At 47.3% G+C, this 19,756-nt stretch overlaps 1 protein-coding gene and 1 long non-coding RNA gene across 2 annotated transcripts in view; one reads left to right on the top strand and one right to left on the bottom strand.

The window, feature by feature from the left end:
- Positions 1 to 3,523, top strand: part of LOC126520829 (uncharacterized) — a 51,423-nt gene extending 47,900 nt beyond the window's left edge. The window contains exon 7 of the mRNA XM_050169621.3: positions 71 to 3,523. Coding sequence (XP_050025578.2) covers positions 71 to 326 — 256 coding nt within the window. The 3' untranslated portion in view covers positions 327 to 3,523. The remainder of the gene's footprint in view (positions 1 to 70) is intronic.
- A 5,020-nt stretch (positions 3,524 to 8,543) lies between these two features.
- LOC140216718 (uncharacterized) lies at positions 8,544 to 19,535 on the bottom strand. The gene is made up of 4 exons (XR_011893379.1): positions 19,393 to 19,535; positions 14,787 to 14,854; positions 12,213 to 12,317; positions 8,544 to 8,765 (listed from the first exon to the last, which is right to left on the bottom strand). It is a non-coding gene; the product is annotated as an uncharacterized lncRNA (long non-coding RNA).
- Between the last annotated feature and the right edge of the window lie 221 nt (positions 19,536 to 19,756).

Here is a 19,756-nt window from a genome sequence, read left to right as displayed (position 1 = left end):
CGTACCTCATAATCAGAAAGTGGGTTTGGCACCCGCAAAACCCCATAATTTAATTTTTTTCCTTCCCCAGGTCCCTCGGGCCTAAACCCTTGACGGCAACGCTGAGCTGTCCCGCAACGCCGGTGTCTAGTGCCCCTTCTTCGACAACGTCCACGCCGGCGTCGACGCCGTCCAAACCGGAGAACGGAACCGACGGCAGCAGCAGCGAGCCGGCGTCTCCGGCCACGGCGCCCCACGCCCAGTCCCTGGTCATTGCGGAGGAAGACAGGCCGCAGAACCCGTTCCTGCAGCACGGCCTGCGCAAGGTCAACGTGCGTCTCCACTGAGCTCGGCAGTGGAGGCGAGAGTTCCGAGAGGCTGCTAGCTCGCAAGAGTCTTCCCCCCCACTCTCCGGCGACGTATGTGAGAGTGTGTGTGTGTCAAAAAGAAATATTCGATCGTCTTCAAGAGAGCCGACGAAGACGATGACGCGGAAGAAGACGCGGTGTCTCGCGAGGAACGATGCCCGTACGTGGAGAAAGACTCTCGAGTGCCCCGATCGTTTTGTTACGTTGTTTGTTGTTTCGTTTCCTCCACGGTCCCTCTTTTTTTTTTTTTTCTTTCTTCCCTTCCTCGCTGTGTGTGTGTGAAGACTGTTGTTTCCTCGCCGTCCCTTCTTCTTCCGGTGCACGCACATACACACACACACGCATGCGCGGACACACACGCAAACGCGTTAAGCGTTCTGCAGGGGCGCCGCCGAATCCTGCGGCGCCGAGGCCTGAGAGAACGACTTAACCGTGCTGATGACAAGTTCTGTTGCTCTTTTTTTTTTCCTGAACTGGCCATCTTTACGCGATGTGAAAGCAGAAAGGGGAAAATGGGACGTCACGGACATATCCTCCGGTGCGCAGATGTGTGCTTATTAGCCTAAGCAAGCAACCTGTGCTGCCCTTTAGCGAACAAAAAAAAAACTTCTTTTACACGTACGTAAGAATATGAACAGCTCAGTTGCGGCGCTCGATTACGGATTCGAGCAGAAACCTCGTGTCTGCGATCGCTTTCGAGCGGGAATGCTATGCGGGCTTTCACGATGAACGTGAATTTCAGATTTGCAACCCGGCTGAAAAAGTGATGCCCGCACCATGACTGCTCTGACCACGGCGAAAATGAGGGACGCAAATTTAGGGAACTCGCATGTGTAGGGAATATTAGAACACATGCAGCATGCGCATAACTTTTTCCCCGAGGCCGCATGCGACGCATTGTCCGATTTAAGGAAAGATTCCCGAAACTTGTGCACTTTATAGTGACGCCTATAGTTGGACTGTCTATGAAATCACGTGTTGAGAGAGTGCCACGCGAGAGAAGGGGGCGCATTGCAGAACGCCGCCATTTTATTTCTGCCCGTGCGACCGACTGAGCACAGCAATTAAGCCGCAGCTTTCACGGCAACACACGCAGGCGCAGGGAGAAAGCTTCCTGGCTGGTCGTTGAAGAAAAGATTCGACGAGGTCTTGTGGCTACGGTGGCACTACAGGTTTCGTGCCCCCTCTATGCGCATCACGATGGCTAGTCCCCACGCATTCGGTGCAACGATGCGACATCGATAGCACAAGGAACTTGCATTTTTATTCATTAGGCGTTGCGTCGAGGTATCTTATGCGCGAGCGAACTTGGTGTGGACTTGTCGGGCCGAGAACTACTCTTTCGGACGCCGCGATTCCTTTAAGCTCGCACTATTTCCCGAAGGTGAAACCTTCCCATTCCTTATACTTCCTCCTCTGTCCTGCTAACTTTTCCCCGGTAGTTTATCTTACCGAGCCCCGATTTCTTTTTTTTAGATTTTGTTTGTTTGTGAATGCGAAGCCGCTCGATTAGCGCGTCGAGCTCACTGCCGACTTTGGCGAGCGCTTAAAAAAGGTCACTACTTGACGGAGACGGCGGGCTCTGCTTGGGGTGAAGATACTATAGTATTTCGACAGCATCTGTCGGCCACGCGACCTACGGAAGTGTGTAAAAGAGGAGGAAAATAAAGCTTTTATGAGCCATTTGCAGACTGATGCTAAGGCAGTAATGTTTTTTTTTAATCGCAGCGTAATCTTATTCTGTGTAGCCGAACTAACCTGCTTCTTTTACGAACTGTCTTTGTTTCTGTACATAGCGTCGAATTATCTAAAGGCTGCGCCTGAGATGCCTTTGAGATGCCTTTTACCTCAACTTTTTCATCATCTTGCGTCTCTGCAATCTAGCTTAACGTATGATGTAACACTTGCACTTCTTTTATTTTCTCTTTTTTTATTCCCGTAAATTTTAACACGATGTCTTTATAAGGGCTACGTGTCGTCAAAGAGCGCCGTCAACGTCTGCTATCGCTCCGTTGAGGAGTCTCTGTGCTGTGAACGTAATCAAAATTTTCCCACCTCTTTGCAACTTGTCTTAAACATTATGACTACGAAAGAAGCAGGGTTTTTCTTTCTTTTACAAGTCCTATCGCCCGTCATATTTAAGTTTGATGAGGAAAGCAGGACTAAAGCAGCGACAGGTCCCCGACAAAGAGTTTCGAGAAACAACGCGAGCTGGACGACAGGGTCTCCTTGAAGCGCTAGTCTTCGGAAGCACCTATAAGGAAGATTATAACTTGCGCGAGACAGGGTTAAAAGATATTTCCTGTAAATAAGCTCGTGAAAAAGGTGTCAACTCCATTAATCCGCAGATGAGCCAAACATCCGCGTTAGGCTTAGAAAACACAAAGTCAAGCAACTTTTGCGAGGCCGAGTGAAAAGACAGATTTTTCTTTTTTTATGCAAGCTCTCGCAAAGTTCTGTCAAGTGAATTTATCCGCAAGCGTGTGAAACTTCAGCGATGGCAGAAACCTTTTCTTTAAGGTGGGCTGGCCAGGCTGAACTCGGCTATCGTGCGAGTTTTAAGGTTTGTGAGCCAATATTTAAAAGACGGCAATTTTCGTGAGGCAGCGTCTGCTGATAACGCTTGTTGAAAAAAAAAACATTAAGCGTTAGGAAAATCTCTTCCAATCGCATTACCATTTCGCAGTAAGGAGATCGCTGATGCGCGATGGCCAGGGGTCAAGTATTACAAGGAGCCAAGCAGCCTACCAGATGACGGCGTGCCTTTAACGCAGCGCAGCAGATGCGAGAAAGAAGGCGTTTTTTTTGTCTTTACTCTCTCCCCAGGTTGCTGACGTCATTACCCGCGGCGGTAATGTTTTACGACACGTTCAGGCCACTCTGCGAAGTCATGCCGGGAGACGTTAATTTTCGGCGACATGCGTGGTGCACCGCCCGAGCGTCTTCCTCTACGCGCGCGGACCGACCGGTGAAAGCTCTATTTTTGAGAGATATAAAAAAAAATAGAGAAGGAGAGACCAAGTCATGGCGGCAACGTGGAGGAGTGCGAACGCTTCTTTCTCAACTGTTCAGTCTGTTCGTTTTGTTTGAGCGCGTGTGTGCGAGTGAGAATGTATGCGTATGTATTTTTTTTTCTTTGCAGATGAAAAATAAATGTCTTCAGAGAAATAAAAGAACATCGTTGTTTGACCTCAGTTGCTCTCTCAGTAAGACTGGTTCCCACCGGTGGTGGCGCCTCTGCAGCGGACAGGGGAAGCGATCGCGTATTCACGCGATAGCGTTACTAGCCCGTGTCGCAGAGAAACCGGCGTCGGCGTCCCTCGTCGGCGTCCTTCGTTGGCGTACGGCGTCCGGACATCATTTGGGGCAAAAAAGTTTTTCGAACCACCCATACCCAGGCCATCCACGTGATGCAAGGAACTTACTGACCTAATTGAATTTCTCAAGCTAAAACACGTGGAAAAGTCATAAAATTCGACATGCAGAGAACCTACACACATGATAGCTCTCGTATGATAATTTGACTATACAAGAAAACATATCTCTGAGACGGGAAAACTCAAAGGAACCCCTTTTCCAGCGTTTCCACAATTCACAGACCGGCCCCGGCGTCCGCCATTTGCGCCCTCCGGCGCGTAGGTGTCTCGGGGGCCACGGAGGTGGCGCGCCCGGTTCGTTGCAATGCCTCCAGCTGGCGCTCGCCTCGGCCGCATCGCGGCCCACGAAAGAGGCCGCGTCTCTACCACAAAGCCACAGTTCGCGGCCAACGTTTTCTGGTAAACATTCCGGTTACATACGCTCCATTTGCCGGGGAGCGTGAGGAGCAGTCAGGGATCTGTGAATGCTATCGGCGTTCCACTGTTAAAGGCGAAGCTTAAGCGTCCTCCAATTTTTTCCTTAACACTTAACTGCACTCTACGTCACACCCTACGTGTGCGCACGCGAGGCAACATTGGGCTCCCACCGCTATAGTAAAGGGCAGACGTGCGAGTGCAGGACGCGAGTAGAAGCTGGTCACTGGGTCACCGGTTTTATTGTTCGGTTCGGCCTTCTGACGTAGCACGATGTAAGAACAGCTTCGGCCTGCGTTCACATTCGCCGCCTGCCACGGTGGAGCGAGCGACAGGATGGTGTTCCCAGCCACGCTCTTGTTGAGGTTCGTGGTGATAACGATGTTGATGATTTAATGGCGTCCCCTTTGAGACGGTCCGGTGAAAAATAGTCACCTAGCCTGCTCGATTTAATCAGGTACGCTACATAAGTATTTTTTATTTAGCATTTTGTATAAATCTATTTGATTTCTTTTCTTCACTATCTACGTTGTACCGCTAGCAATGATTGTAAAAGAACTATGAGCTATGATTGTAAAAGGACCAGGGAGGAATCTCTTCCCTGCTTTCTTTCACCAATACTCTAAACGTCCCATGTTGATCTCTATTGCTGACCGGTTGACGCTTCCGTCCACTTTAATCCTAAACGCTTCTGGTATTAAGGTGTACGTTACCTACGGCTCACTCGGCGAATCCCTTCGGATACCATTAGGATGTGCTGAGTGGTCTCCTGATTTTTGCTGCAGCATACACAAATCTCGTTGGGAATATTTGCTCCAGTATGTTTTTCTTTTTTTTTTTGTCCTACAGCAATCGGCTCGAGCCTCGTATAGCAAGGCACTTCCCTTTGTGTCATCGTACCGATTTTCCCTTCCGATTTGTTTCTTCTCGTTCTTGTAAATCTCCGTGGTCCTTTTTGTTTTCATTCTTTGCATACCATTAGATGTCTCTGTTTCTCTCACTTTCTTTCTGACGAGTCTTGGTCGTCTATTTACAGTTTCAAACACCCTGTACGTGGTTGCCAACTTTCTTACCCTCTTCCTCCACTCTGTGTCCACGCTTTTAAAGGGCAGACACTTGTGCACTTTAGGTGCCTATTTGTTTGGATCCATGTTCCTGAGTCTTTCTTCAAAACTAATTTTGTTCTGGGCTTCTCTGACTTCAAAAGAGGCCATGTCACCCTGCACTGCCCCATTTGTGGTTTTACCGTGGGCTCCCAAAGCCAACAGGCCTACCGATCTTTGGTTAACTTCCAACCCCGACAAGATATCCGAGTTTAGGCACAGAATGGCATTTGCGAACGTTTGCGCTGGCACCATTACTCCTTTCGAGATCCCACGCACCACCTCATACATAATGTGGCCCCACAGTGCTATGTGTTTCATTACTGCAGCGATCCGCTTCCCCTTTATTTTCGGATTCTCTTGCTGCCGGCTTGAGTAGGTCTTTCCTCCGTTTATGTGTATATATTGCTTGAATATGGGTATGACTCGGCGTTGAATCGACACCACTTAGTCACTCGTCTCTCCATAAAAGGTCATGATTCCCGACTTCTCTGGGCTAAGCTTGAGGCCTAGATTAGTCGTTGCGATGCCACAAATACTCACACGTGTCTGTACACTTCTTGCATTGTCCACCAATAGCCCCATGTCGTCCGTATACATCGGCGCGGGGACCTTCTATTGTACCATTTGTCCAATACGCATGTATGATAAATCAAATCCTGACTGTTTTCGAGTTGTTTTTCTATGCGCATAGCATAAAGCGTGAACAACAATGGAGACAGAGGACATCCTTGCTTCAGTCCTAGGTGAATTTCCACCACTTCATCACCCTTTCGACCTTCCCACGTAACTTGTACTCGGTTGTCTCTATATGTCTTCGTCAGCAGTTCCACGAAATCGTCCTCTATGCCTTCGTGTTTAAAAATATCCCATAGCAGTTTCCTGTTTACGTTGTCGTAGGCTCCTCTAATATCTAGGAATGCTGTCGATAAATGTCTATTCTGAGCAACTGAAATCTCTATGCACTGAGTTAGCGCCAACATACTATTCTCTAAGCGTCTGCCTGTCCTGAACCCATTGTGCAGTTCCCCCAGCACATCATTTTCCTCCACCCACTTCGACAGTTCCAATTTTATGGCTTGCATTGCCATTCTACATATAACAGGCGTTACTGTAACCGGCCTGTACGAGCTAGTCTTATCCCTATCATCTTTGCCTTTGTAGACGAGGCACATCTTGCGTTCACGCCATCCCATCGGAATTTTCTTCGCTCTAATCGCTCGCTCTATGGCATTAGTCAGTAGTGCCTTGCTTCTTAGACCGAGGTTTTTGATCAGATTAGTATTGGGATTTCATCGGGTCATGTTGCCGTGTTATTCGGGACATCTTCTTCAGCATTTTGCAATAAAAGACTTCTATGCTGAATTTTGATCTCTCAGGCGTCTCTGTTGTTATCCATCGGTTATCTGCCCTACGCATTACATGGCCTGCTCAGCTCCACGTTTTCTCTTAATGTATGCTATAATATCGGCTACTACCTGATCCGCACCGCTCTCTGCGAGTCTTAACGTCAAGTCATATGAATATAAGCCACGTCATATGAATATCTAATTTATTCGAATGACATGCAACAAAACCGTGACTGCCAATACACAGTATAACAGTAGGCTCAGTCATAGGACGACAAGACTTCACGTGTGCTCATGCGGCGACAAGAATGAACTCGGTCCACTGAGGAAGAAGGTTTCTTGCTCTGTGACACGGTTAGACGAAGCGTTTAGATGAACGTTACCGATCATCTTAGGTCCAATGCCCGGCCCTTCAAAACAGCGACGGGTTTTGGATTTATTGTTCAAATACCTGACAGAAATTGGTCAAATAGGAAAGCTTTAAAAATTGCATCCTTCCTATACAAAAGCCTAAACTTACCCGCCATGTCACCTGTAAATATTAGTATCAGGTCCACTCGGACATTTCATATTTACTTTTATCCTTTTTTTCTCCAACTCTTTTCTGGAATCTTTTAATTCCATTCCCCATCCCTATACAGAGTAGCATGCCAGCGGTTATATAAGCGCCGGCAAAATTCTCTGTTTTTCTAATAAAGAGCCCTCTCTCTCTCTCTCTCTATCTCTCTCTCTCGCGGACATTGATATGGTGCAGCAGCGTCCTGGCGTTAGAGTTGTTCTTTTTGAAATCTTTAGGTCGGTGGAAATGTGGGTGCAGGTTGGCCATCAAGTCGCGGAATGAGGGCTGGAAAGCACGAGCATCGCTCAACCTGTAATTTATGCTGACAAGTTATACGCTGGGTGTTGCGGAGGACTTGGCGGAAGGTTAGGACTTCGCAGACTCAGCTCATTTTCACATGCGAATCAAGAGCGCTCTCTCTGGCATGCACACTGCCGCCAGAGGCTGCATGGAGCTGTATAGCATGTAATGCATTTAGAGGCAGGCGTCTTCATTTTGTTTTTCTTTTTTTTATATATATATCCCCTACGCATTTTGTAGAATTAAGCCGCTAGATAAAAAATAATTCGCACGTTTAGTAACTATAAGTTGGGCTGAGTGTCCATTGATTTCCCCTCAAACGTCTTTCAGTGAGTGAGTGAAAACTTTACTGAGCTCTAGTAAATGCCGCAGAAAGACACGATTACTAGAGCTCAGCAAAGTCTTCACTCACTCACTCACTCACTCACTCACTCACTCACTCACTCACTCACTCACTCACTCACTCACTCACTCACTCACTCACTCACTCACTCACTCACTCACTCACTCTCTTTTGAAAGAGCGAACGTTATGGAAGGATTCTTCGCCCTCGGAAGGTTGTTGCTGTTGTCCTTGTTCGTCGGTGACCTGGAACAACAAAGTCTGGAGGATCGGCCATGAACCCGGCGGTGTAACGGTTTTATACAGAGACCTGTATTTCTTTCTTCACTTCATTACAAAAGAAGAAGCAGACACTGCGCTTACCACGTCTCTGTTCTGCTCAAATTTCGTAGCAAGGTCGCCTTCTACTGTCCGGATCACTAAATATAACACTTGTCCCTATTACTTGCCTAGATTTGCCAAGAAATAATTCTGGCAGAACTAATTTCACGACGAATGCCACTAATGCGACTAGCATTGAAGCAATGCAGTGCCGTACGGTATCGCCCCTGGCCTAGCATGTGTTGTAGGAAGCGGTTATGCAGCTGGGTTCCTAACTCACGCATCCCTTCTGGACTCGCAGTGTCATCTAGCGGCGCCGCCACGAAGTAGGATCCGCGCGTGGCACTTGTCCTAGTAACAGGGTCAGATGTTAGACTGAATAATCTGGATTACAAAATCCGACCCTCTTGCAAAATATCAGCAAGAACAGAGCAAGAACAGAATCTTGTTTTATGGTGCGAAAGTGACAAACATGCCGATCTCCGTAGTAAGTTTACTCCGTCACATGTTAGGTCGACAACGCATTGCAGGCGAGCGCGTTCACTTCTTTCCAGTAGCGCCGTAGCAGTAGGAAGACGGGGCGCAGGTCGGGCAGGAGGCACCGGAGGACACCGGGTAGTAGCAGGCCGAGTGGCACACGCGACACGCTGGCGCTGCAAGGTGTATAATACAGCACAAAGAATTAAAGTGGACGGAAGCATCAACCGGTCAGCAGTCGAGACAAGCAAGACACTTTGGGAGTATTGGTGGAAAATAAAAGCAAGGACGAGATTGATACGACCAGATTCGTTATAGGCTTAAGTAGCGGTATACAAGGTAGATAGAGAAGTTTTTTGGAAGAGAAAATTGATTAAAGAGATGTATACCAAAACGCTAGAATTAAAAGCATGTATAGCCTACCTCTGCAACTCAAGCAGGCAGGGTGGCTATTTTTCCCCACCCCATATCAAAGGGGATGCCAATAAGTCATCATCATCATAATCATCATCGTCGCGAATACTTGGTATTGACTCGGCCCGGTGGGCTGGGTTCCCGTTAGGTTTTAATTGACGCATACTTGTTGGTGTTACTTGCCCACCGCTATGTGTACGCTTTTTCCCGGTATACTTGTGGAACTTCGGTTGTTTATTGCAACGTGCACATTTATATTCTTTTCGTTAAGCCGTGCGCTGGGCCTAGCGCGGCGGCGGAAGACATTAAACTTACCGCGACATGATCACGGGTTCAGCCGACCATCTTGGCTTCAATTGTGTTTTGCGATGCTCCGTTCTATTTCGTTCCTTTCTTTATGACAAGGAATACCCAAACCAAAGCTTAAAGGAAGATATCCACGGTTATTAGCAGCGCTGGAGGTTGCAAAGGTGGTCGGCTGAGGTGGCCACAGGCCTGTGTGTGGCACCCTCTGAGATTAGGTTAACATAGAGTGTTCTAGAATAAGGTACACTCTAGGTTAGCAGGTAACGTGCGGCAATTTCAGAAGAGAATTGCTGGACGAAAGAAAAATGGTAGGAGCAGCAAAACCCCTTTCTTTTCTTTTTTTTTTTTTTTTTTTCGAGTGGCATCATCATATCGCCGCTTTGTTATTTTGTTCAGGTGTCAAACGCACGTGGGGGTGGCAGGCCTTTTTTCTTATAATACAATGTTTACTTAGTGTGTTTGCACATTTTGTCCCACTTCTTTAAACAAATCACTGCATGACTGCGGTTGCGAGTAGCGCTTTGTCCCGTGCGTAGGTGTCTTCTCTTGTGCCGTCTTGAGAACTGCGCTTGCTGGTATTCATCTATTAGCACGAACCAACTAGCTCAACAACAAATTTTGTTTGCGTGGAGGCCGTGCCAAAAATTCATGGTACTGTTTGTCAATGAACATTTTCCGACTTTGTACCCGAGAGGAGGAAACGAAGGTGGTTTCTCGCGCACGAGAAGCTCTGTTCGCGGATTATGGCTTTCGAGATTGGAAGCAACATCAAATCTCGGAAGCCACGCACGAATAAGGCGTTTTTCGCCGCTTAAAACAGTAGATGATGAACTTGGCAACAGGTGCCGCTAGCGCTCCATTAACGGAAAGAGCGGGAAGATTTAAGAGCTGTCTGGGAGAACAGGTAGCTCGTAGCGGTCGTGTTTCTACTCGTTGTATTTTTTTTTCTTTTAAAGACGACGATCCCGCCGCAGCTAGAGGCTGCAACGAGGAGCTATGACCAAGATACACAATTCAAGGCCGTCCAGCAGGTCTCGGCAGCTCTCGAGCGGCAGCGACCTCGCGAAGCCGAGGAGAAGGGGGGCAGCACCCCGAGGAAGGGGGCGGCGGCCCTCTCGGATCCGCGGAAGTAGCGAGGAACCAAGACCTCGAGGAGCACAATGCACGAGACTGACGTAGTGGCCGCGTCGCGGTAAAAGCTTGTCCTCCCTGCGTGGAGGGAGCCTAACCGACTCTGCAGGCATTTTCACTAAAGTTGTTATCTCTCTCTTTCTCTTTAAATAAACGTTTTATATTTTATAAACGTTTTATAAACGTTTTATATACTCGTTGTAGGAGAAGCAAGCGGGTACAATCGCCCTGAGGTGCACTGGACAAAATACACCAACTGCCGATACATCGCATGCGTGAAGTTTTGACGTTAACGAGTGAGCGAGCAACCTAAACAGGGAAGGTATTTGCATTTGCATTCATCGGCTGCGCCACAGTCGCGTTTAATGTTTGTTTCCATCATAAACCGGCAATAAATCAGCATCAGGCACGACGTTGGACGTCTTTTTTTTTCTTCAGAAAAGCAAACTTGGTATCTATTGGCATCTGAAACGTGTGCATTTATTTAGAGAAAGGCCGAGGGCGAGACTGCGCGACAGAAGGCTGGCTGTTCCACCAATCGCAAATTTTCCACGTTTACGCCCTGTATAGTACTGCTGTTGTGTACAAAGTTCCACTTTCGCATGGTAAAGTCTACGTTAGCCAGACCGGGCGAGGCATCAAGGTACGCCACAGAGAACACTACCGTTATCTCCGCTTTTCATCTGTTTATAGCCTCTGTCACATTTGTGGTTGCGTACTGCTTTTCGATAGTATACCGCCATCGTTATGAGGTACAGAGAGCAGTGGACGCGCGAGATAGCTGAGGTTTTTCACAAATTCTAACTCTAAGGATGAAGTTAACTTTTTTTTAAATCAGGTTTAATCACACGTGTTGCAGTTGTGCAAGATGTTTTTCTTTTCGATTTAAGTTTTTGTTTTCGCCGCTTTGGTGCAGTCAGCACCAAAGCGGGGCAATCTTTTCCAACGTTTCCGAAATTTCTTTAAGATTGCCTGTGGCGGATAGAACAATTATTCTCGATGAGCTGGTTTATTAGAAGAGGCGGACATTACCAACACGAGAAATCAAAACGAATATTCAACTAATTAACGAAAATTCACTAATAAACTTGTCAATAAATTGTTTTGCGGCACATATTGTAATTTACGAAGTGGAGGCGTCGAGTTTGCAAGACGTATCCACTTGAAATGAAACTTCAGTATGACACTAACTTCGAGCTATTTCTTTTTCCAAAATGTGGGACGAAATACATGGACGTTCCGCGGTTACTTTTGTGCTACAATGCGTAAAGGAGTGTATTGTTAAATAAAAGAGTAAGTGGAACAACAATGCATCATTATGGTGAGTTTCATAGCGCATATCTCCAAACTGTTGTCATTCTGGAAAGTGATTCCACATGGATATAGGCCTGGCAAACTCACCGGCTACAATTCGTAAACTTCAACATGCGCCGCAAAGTTATTAATTGAGGAGAAGTGAATTAGCGATATCTTTTGATTAGTTTGACATCTGTGTCGATTTGCTGTGCAAGCAATGTCCGCCTCTCCCAATAATATGCAGCTCAAAGACTAGTATTATGTCGTCTGCAACGGGCGATTTCTAAAAATTCCGGGAAACCTAAAAATGATCGCCCCCATATATTGACCACGTGTTTGCTATAAACCTTCAAAGACAGCGTCCGTGATCCTCTCTTCTTTTCCCCTTTCCCTACTTGTTGCGGTGACAGACCACTCGTGTATTCCCACTACAGGCCATTTCTCGTACATATACTTGTGCAGTACAGTTTACTCACGGCATACGCAGATTCCACAACGAGTGGGGTACTCCAAGCCGAGCTCGCACGGACGCCGGCATGGCAGTGATGGTAGGCAGCCACCGGACGCGTCGATTAAAGAGCCTGCGATCCGTTTCGGTCGTGGTGTGAAGCCCAAACCGCAACATCAACATTCTGGCCGGTGTATAATGCAGGGATTGCTTTCGCTCGGTTCTATTCCTTTTGTTTATTTTAAATTTTTTTTAATCGTCCACCGCTCATGACCGGCCGATCGCATTGATAATTATCAGGCTGAGAGCAGCTTGGACAACTGGAAAGCACGAAAAGAAAGACACTTGGAAGAGAATCGTCACGTTGTACCGGCAAACTTGAACAGAATCGATAATTCGTTACGATAAATATAATGCAACAATTCTATTCAAATTGCCCGATATAATGTAACGGTTCTCTTCCAATTCTTTTCGTTAGAGGTCCAGGCTTCGCTCCGCCAGCTCGCGTTTTCACAATGATCGGCTGGCCGTCAGCGATGGATGATAAGAAAGGAATAGAATAGAGAAGCGAATGTCGCAGCGAAAAGAATCGCTGCCTTATAAACCGACCCTGGTTGTGCTGATTTCCATTTGTAATCATGCAGGCGAAACAGTTACTGGATTTATTTGGTGACAGATTAGGACGTCCATTTAGTCGACGACCTCTCAGATTGTTGCGAAAATACTTAGGATTCTATCTAACCACCGTTTTCAGACACAATACACTGAATCCGGGGGCGGTGGGTGAGTACCTGAGCTCTCTCGCGGCTCCTGCAAATTTATGTTGCGTTGCAACCGCGAGGTCTGCAGACGCGGAAAGCTCTGTCGATATCGCTTCATTTTTGAACGTACGTTTAACGGTTCAAAATGTATCGAAGACGAAATCCTTTTTAGTGCTGGAAATGGGGGGACACGGCATTCAAAATTTGTAATCGTAATCCTTGCTGAGAAGGCGCATATAGTGCAGAACCGTTGGATGGATGGATGGATGGATGGATGGATGGATGGATGGATGGATGGATGGATGGATGGATGGATGGATGGATGGATGGATGGATGGACGGACGGACGGACGGACGGACGGATGGACGGACGGACGGACGGACGGACGGACGGACGGACGGACGGACGGACGGACGGACGGATGGATGGATGGATGGATGGATGGGTGGATGGATGGATGCTATGAGCGTCCCCTTTGGAACGGGACGGTGGGTTGCGCCATCGAGGTTGGATGGATGGATGGATGGATGGATGGATGGATGGATGGATGGATGCTATGAGCGTCCCCGTTGGAACGGGACGCTGGGTTGCGCCATCGAGGTTGGATGGATGGATGGATGGATGGATGGATGGATGGATGGATGGATGGATGGATGGATGGATGGATGCTATGAGCGTCCCCTTTGGAACGGGACGGTGGGTTGCGCCATCGAGGTTGGATGGATGGATGGATGGATGGATGGATGGATGGATGGATGGATGGATGGATGGATGGATGCTATGAGCGTCCCCGTTGGAACGGGACGCTGGGTTGCGCCATCGAAGTCTTGTTATTATATTGCCTAATGTCCTACCTATGTTAAAAAATAATAAAAAGCAAAGCAAAAATAAACCCCACGATGAATTCCCATAAACAAGCTTTCTGAACCCCAGCCGTGCAACGAAGGCAGAACGCCACATTGTGGCTTATTCTAAATAACGTTTTCGCATAATAATAATAATAATAATAATAATAATAATAATAATAATAATAATAATAATAATAATAATAATAAATTCGGCGAATTTTACGCAATCGTAACACTAACGATAAAAAAGCTTGTACAAAATGACGCAAACTGAAGGTGGACTTGCCCTAATGTTACTCTAATGGCGCAAGCGCAGTGCAGTGTTTAATGAAACGTGACGCGATCGCGCAAGCGTAACATGACACAAATGGTTGATTGCAGGCGCGGCCTCCATTTCAACGCGACCCGTTTCAACCCGAAAGTATATGCCCAGCGAAGCTGTTGAAAACCATTGCTACAACGGCAGAGGGGGGAGTGCAATGTCTCATTTTTTTTTAGAGTAATGGTAATAATAGCAATTTGGACAGCACCCCGCCGCTGGTCGTATTCACGCTGCTCCTCGGGAGTGCTAACTATGCGTCGCTTACCCATAGCGGTGCTGCAACAACAACGAAATCCGTTGCTAGGCTGGTTCTATTATATATGAAAGGTTAGTGACGTCACTCCCCACGTCGCAAGCAGCCGTCGCCGCGGCAGCTTGCGCAACAGTAATATGTATATATATATATATATATATATATATATATATATATATATATATATATATATATTCGTGAGGACACACGGCGAGACATCCCGATCAACTAGAGGCTAACAGCTTCGCTGTATAGTAAAGAACGTACAACATAGCGCCAGGCTTTCGGAAATGCTGGCTTGGTTTCACTTGTGTTCGCATTGCGTAGGTTGTGTGACTTCACCAGTGAGGTTAAAGGAAACAAAAGCGTGCGCGAAGCAGGAAGTACAAGCCTTGACAGGCGCGTCGCTTGACTCACCCGAGACGGCGTGACAGCAGATGGCCAGGAAAACAAGGGCGCCAACCACTTTCACCGACATTGCTTGACTGCAACAGCAACGCGTGCGTACACGTGCAAACATATGGTAAATAAAACACGGTTGCGGTACATAGTACGCAATGTCAAAAGTACGCGGGTTTGTCTCGGGGTAACAAAATAAGGTGGGGTTGGGGGTAACGCCTATTCGTAACCCGAAAATTAAGCGTTACTTTTAACCGTCGAAATGAACTACACGTTTCCCGCAGCATAATTGGCGCCAAGAATATATACCGACAAAGTGCGTTTTCTTAGCAAGCAGGCGGTTGAGCAGACGGCTGTATTGAAATATGCTAATTTATTTATTTATTTATTTATTTATTTATTTATTTATTTATTTATTTATTTATTTATTTATTTATTTATTTAAAGCACCCTCAGGGCTTACGCAATACTGAAAAGAGGGGCTTTGTAGCACACGTCAACGAAAACATACGTGACACATAATGAGAGCAATATCAAAAATAATAAGAAATCAATCAGTCAACAACAATAATCAGGACGCGAGATATACGTGAGGCAGTTTGCATAAAAGGCAACACTACCGAACATTCGACGACGCCCTCAAGTACAAATTCGTCGCTGTAGGCCGCCTCGAAACAATAGACTTTAGCCAGCAACACTATTTGAAGCTGAGCCACGTGTATTAATTTTGCCTGCAGAAGAAATTCACATCCAAAATTTGTTTTCGGCTAAAAAAAAATGTGTTTTTTATAGCAGCAAATGTGACAGTGGTGACGCTTTAGCGTCAGTATGTCATGCTCTTATATATATATATATATATATATATATATATATACACTAACCATATGAGTTGGGTTTTGGGTTGAAAATAACACTGTACAGAGTGGCCGGCGCTTTTCACGCGTGAGTCAGTGCGGCAGTCGGTTTTCTCCACACTTTCTTACATGCTAGGACGGGCTCACAGCTCTCGCAAGCGTTTGAGACAAGACGAGGCGGCCACCTGTGTACTTCACGCCCCCAATTATAGATCGTGAGATCGGCTCAAGAAAACTATGTGGACGTGTCAATACAATACTCTAAGGCTGCTTTCCTGCCAGCAACGCCGTGTCCCGCTGATACATGCGTGTCGTGCTCAAACAGAAAGTAACGCGAACGCAGCTTTAAAGAAAGTCACAGAAGATCGACGAAGGTTGTTGTTCGGGGAAAAAAGCCCCAAAGGCTGTAACCTTTTTTTCTTCTTATTAGTAGAGTTAGCATTCTACAAACAAAGGGAGTGCTGGCGACTCCCTCTGCGGGAGTCGCCAGCACGGACACTCCCTTTTACGTCTCAGCACCACCAAGAGTGTTACTTGAACGTTTGCCACATGTCAAAGAACCGCACATTTTAATCAGGTGTCAGCGCGACGTAGACAACTACTAAAGGCGCTCGCCCCGCCATATTACCTGGAAATCGGAGAAAACGATGAACGGGACGGAAACCACGACAACGAATGCATAGGTGCAGTTAATTAGACGAGTCAGATCACCACCCACCCCAGGCACTTATACAGCCGTCGAGACAGCGTGTAAACCGGCTGTTGCAGGGTTCCACGAAAGGCCCTCAGCCGGCCGTTCACCTGGCAGACTGAGTGAAGAACGGGGTGGGCAACGACAAACGAACCAGGTGTCGCCGGATGATTTCTTTCCACAAATTCCAAACCAGTTTCTTCTAGGCGGACTTACTGCGGGTTATGCATAGCATGGGCGTGGTATCGCAACGGAGCCGACGATGGCGATTTGCTACTGGGCAGTCTTCAGTTTCCCTAGTCGATTCGCCTAGGGAAGACGACGGGATTAATAGGAGATATTTTTCGAGGGTGAGGACAGAGGGTCCTGATGTGAACACAGACGTTTAACTTGCTCCTGCATGGAGTGGGCTTCCGCACTGGAGCCGCGTAACTAAGCCAAATAAACCCTTTTTCCTTCATTTTCTACAGCTTGACGTCGTAGTCGATGGGCTTGGTGGATTCCATGGCCTGTACGCCACTCTAGCCGCAACACCCTTTGAGCGTTCGTGACGAAATGACCAACAAGGCAAATCAGCAGTTTTATCGTTCGACAACCAAAACATACCGAACCGTGTACGAACCACGTCACAATGTAAACCTACAAAATAAGCGCGTAGCTTTAATTCGCACCTACGAGCCACATCCGCAGCGACGTGCCTACAGCGACGAAATGAGGGGAACGCGAAGGAATCATGACGAGTGTCCCGCACTAAACTATACATAGTTTGCACAGACGTCATCGCGGCCGCCATCTTTGGGTACTACCACGTCGAGGAGGAGTGCAATCAAGAAGCGTGACGGCATGACAGCACGATGGGCCGATCTTGTGTCGAACGACAAGCGATAACAGTGCTAAACCGGTGAAAAACACTCACCGTTAATAAACTAAACAATGTGTGCGTGATAATACAATCCACGGACGTCATCGTGGCCGCCATGTTTGGGTACTGGCGCAGTGAGAGCTGCGTCCGTGACGACACATCAAAACTATCTATCCTGCAATCGACTCACCTTTCCTTTTTTTTTTTTTTTGAAGCGCATTGGTAGCAACAGAAGTAGGGCTCAGAACGAACGTCGAGCCACTGTGAGGAGAGCACGATCGCGGCAACGCTTTTAAATGTGTTAATCCTGCAAGTGACGCGGCCTTGGACGAACATCACGAGTCTTCCTCTCTCGCTCGCTCACCTCCGCTGCTGCTGTTATTATGCACGTGCCAAGCTTCGAGTTTAACAACCGTGCGACACAGTTTCTTGCTAGAAACATCATCGCTAACAGAGCGCGTGGCAGCCGTAATTCTCGCACGAAAGAAAACGGCAGCCGTAATTCTCGCACCTCTACAGAGCATTGTTAGGATTTATGCAACTTCCTTTTTAAGAAGAAAAATTCGCCTTAAGAACAGTCAGACTCCCAAGATCGTGCATTACACAATGGATCATATCTGGAGTGCACGTCCTCTGCGTACCATACTTAAGGAGACACTAAAAAAAGCACAAAATTGGAATGAACAAGTCGATATATTACCCATTGAAAACTGTATTTCTATATTTCATGTAAATATGTTGTTTATTAGCGCAAACGAACAAACGCCAATCTCACTATCCACGAATTCCTCACCTAAACTATGGCGCCAATGAGGTCAGCAAGAAATAAATATTAAAGGTAGGGATGTTAGCCGGTAAACAGCCTGGTTGGCTACCCTACGAGGAGGGAGAGTAAGAAGGGTATGGTGTGTGTGTGTGTGTGTGTGTGTGTGTGTGTATGTGAGAGAGAGAGAGAGAGAGAGAGAGAGAGAGAGAGAGAGAGAGAGAGAGAGAGAGAGAGAGAGAGAGAGGGGTTATAGAGAAGTGCACGGACTACACTACAGAGTCAAAGGCGCTCGCACAACCCCGGCTTTAAAATGGTTTTAGGCGCAAAAAATAGGACACGGACAACAGGCTAAAAGACATGTACAGGCGCTTTTAATCCCTTTTATTCTGTTGTCCGTGTCCTATTTCTTGCGCCTAAAACCATTTCTAAAAGCCATGTACCAACTAGCACGGCAGCAGACGTTACTAAACACAACCCAAGCGTTCTCGGGAAGCAAAAGTACCTTCACGATCATCTAGTTTCCTGAATTCGTCGGACATAGATCTTCTTTGTGCCTCAAATTGAGAACAGCGGCAGAACAAGTGCTGAATGTTCTCCACGCATCCGCAGACATCACGCGCAGGACTGTCAACCATTCCAATTAGTGCTGTATATAAGCTTTCGTGAAGGCAACTACCAACCAAAACCGACGCAGAAGAGACGCTTCGCGTCGGTGCAGTCCGGCCGGAGGTCTGAGTTGAAGTGACGGGTTTAGTCTGCGCATTCTAGTGCACCCTGTATGTGCGGTATTCCACTCAGGTAAAAAGAGTGTGCGCGCTAGAATGGCCAGCAAGGCTTTACGCATATCAGAGCACGTCTGCGCGTATATGCGAGCCCATTTTATCGTCTCGCATACTGGCATGACACCCAAGGTCAATCAGAGGATGACAAAGTTGCTGACGCGCGGGCGCTACCCGCCTGTCCCCCTTCAACCCTTCATTGAAATTAGGACACCGCTTAGGGTGAGACTGGCCTATATTTGCAATAGATTTCAGAACTTCAGCCTCTCAATCCAGGCAAAGAACAAAATGTTTCTCCAATGTGGGCCAGTTAATGAGAGCATACACATTATTATTGCGATTGCAACTATAGCGCCGCTTGAGGCGCGCTTCTCCCGTCGTCATTCGCGCCGTCGTCGTCGTGCTGTCCCACTATCGACGGCGCATGCGCCGCTCGTGCGCGGACGTTTAGAGAGTCCCCAGAGAAGCACAAAACCAGATTTCCGCCTGGATATATTAATTGAAAATAACACCTCCCCCCTTCCTTTTCCTAAATTAAAAGAAAAAAAGAAAGAAACGGGAAACGAAAGGGCCCCTTCGTAAACGTCCCCTCAGTCGCCTCGGTGGCGGAGCCACAGGACGGCGTTCTGCCTTCCGCTGCTGGCGTGAGCGTTGTGCGCACGGCACTCTTACCAGGCTAGCGTTCCTGCTGAGCTTCTGTGCGTACGGACTTGTCTGGGAGCGGAACGGGCGGCAGCACGTCGTCTATCTAACGTTTTATCGAGCACGCTACCGACTAAAGCCGACCCATTTGCGGCAAACGCGTATAGCTATATATAATACCGTCCGAGGAGTTCGTCACGTAGGAGTCTGTCACGTAACTATGATCGAGTGCAACGCTAAACAATGATAACGCTGTCAATGCTTCGCCCGTCTGGCGACGCTGCCAATTGTTCTTCTCGATAGAAAAAATATTTTTAGTCGTTCTGGGTGTCGCTGCTTTCTTTTTTCGTGATGTCATACGTAAGTAGTGAGACAATCAGCTATAATGGCCTTC

Source organism: Dermacentor andersoni, chromosome 3 (genome assembly GCF_023375885.2).
Source record: "Dermacentor andersoni chromosome 3, qqDerAnde1_hic_scaffold, whole genome shotgun sequence".
NCBI classification, from domain to species: Eukaryota; Metazoa; Arthropoda; class Arachnida; order Ixodida; family Ixodidae; genus Dermacentor; species Dermacentor andersoni.
The sequence above is the reverse complement of the archived record's forward strand: the minus strand, read 5'-3'. Positions and strand labels throughout refer to the sequence as shown.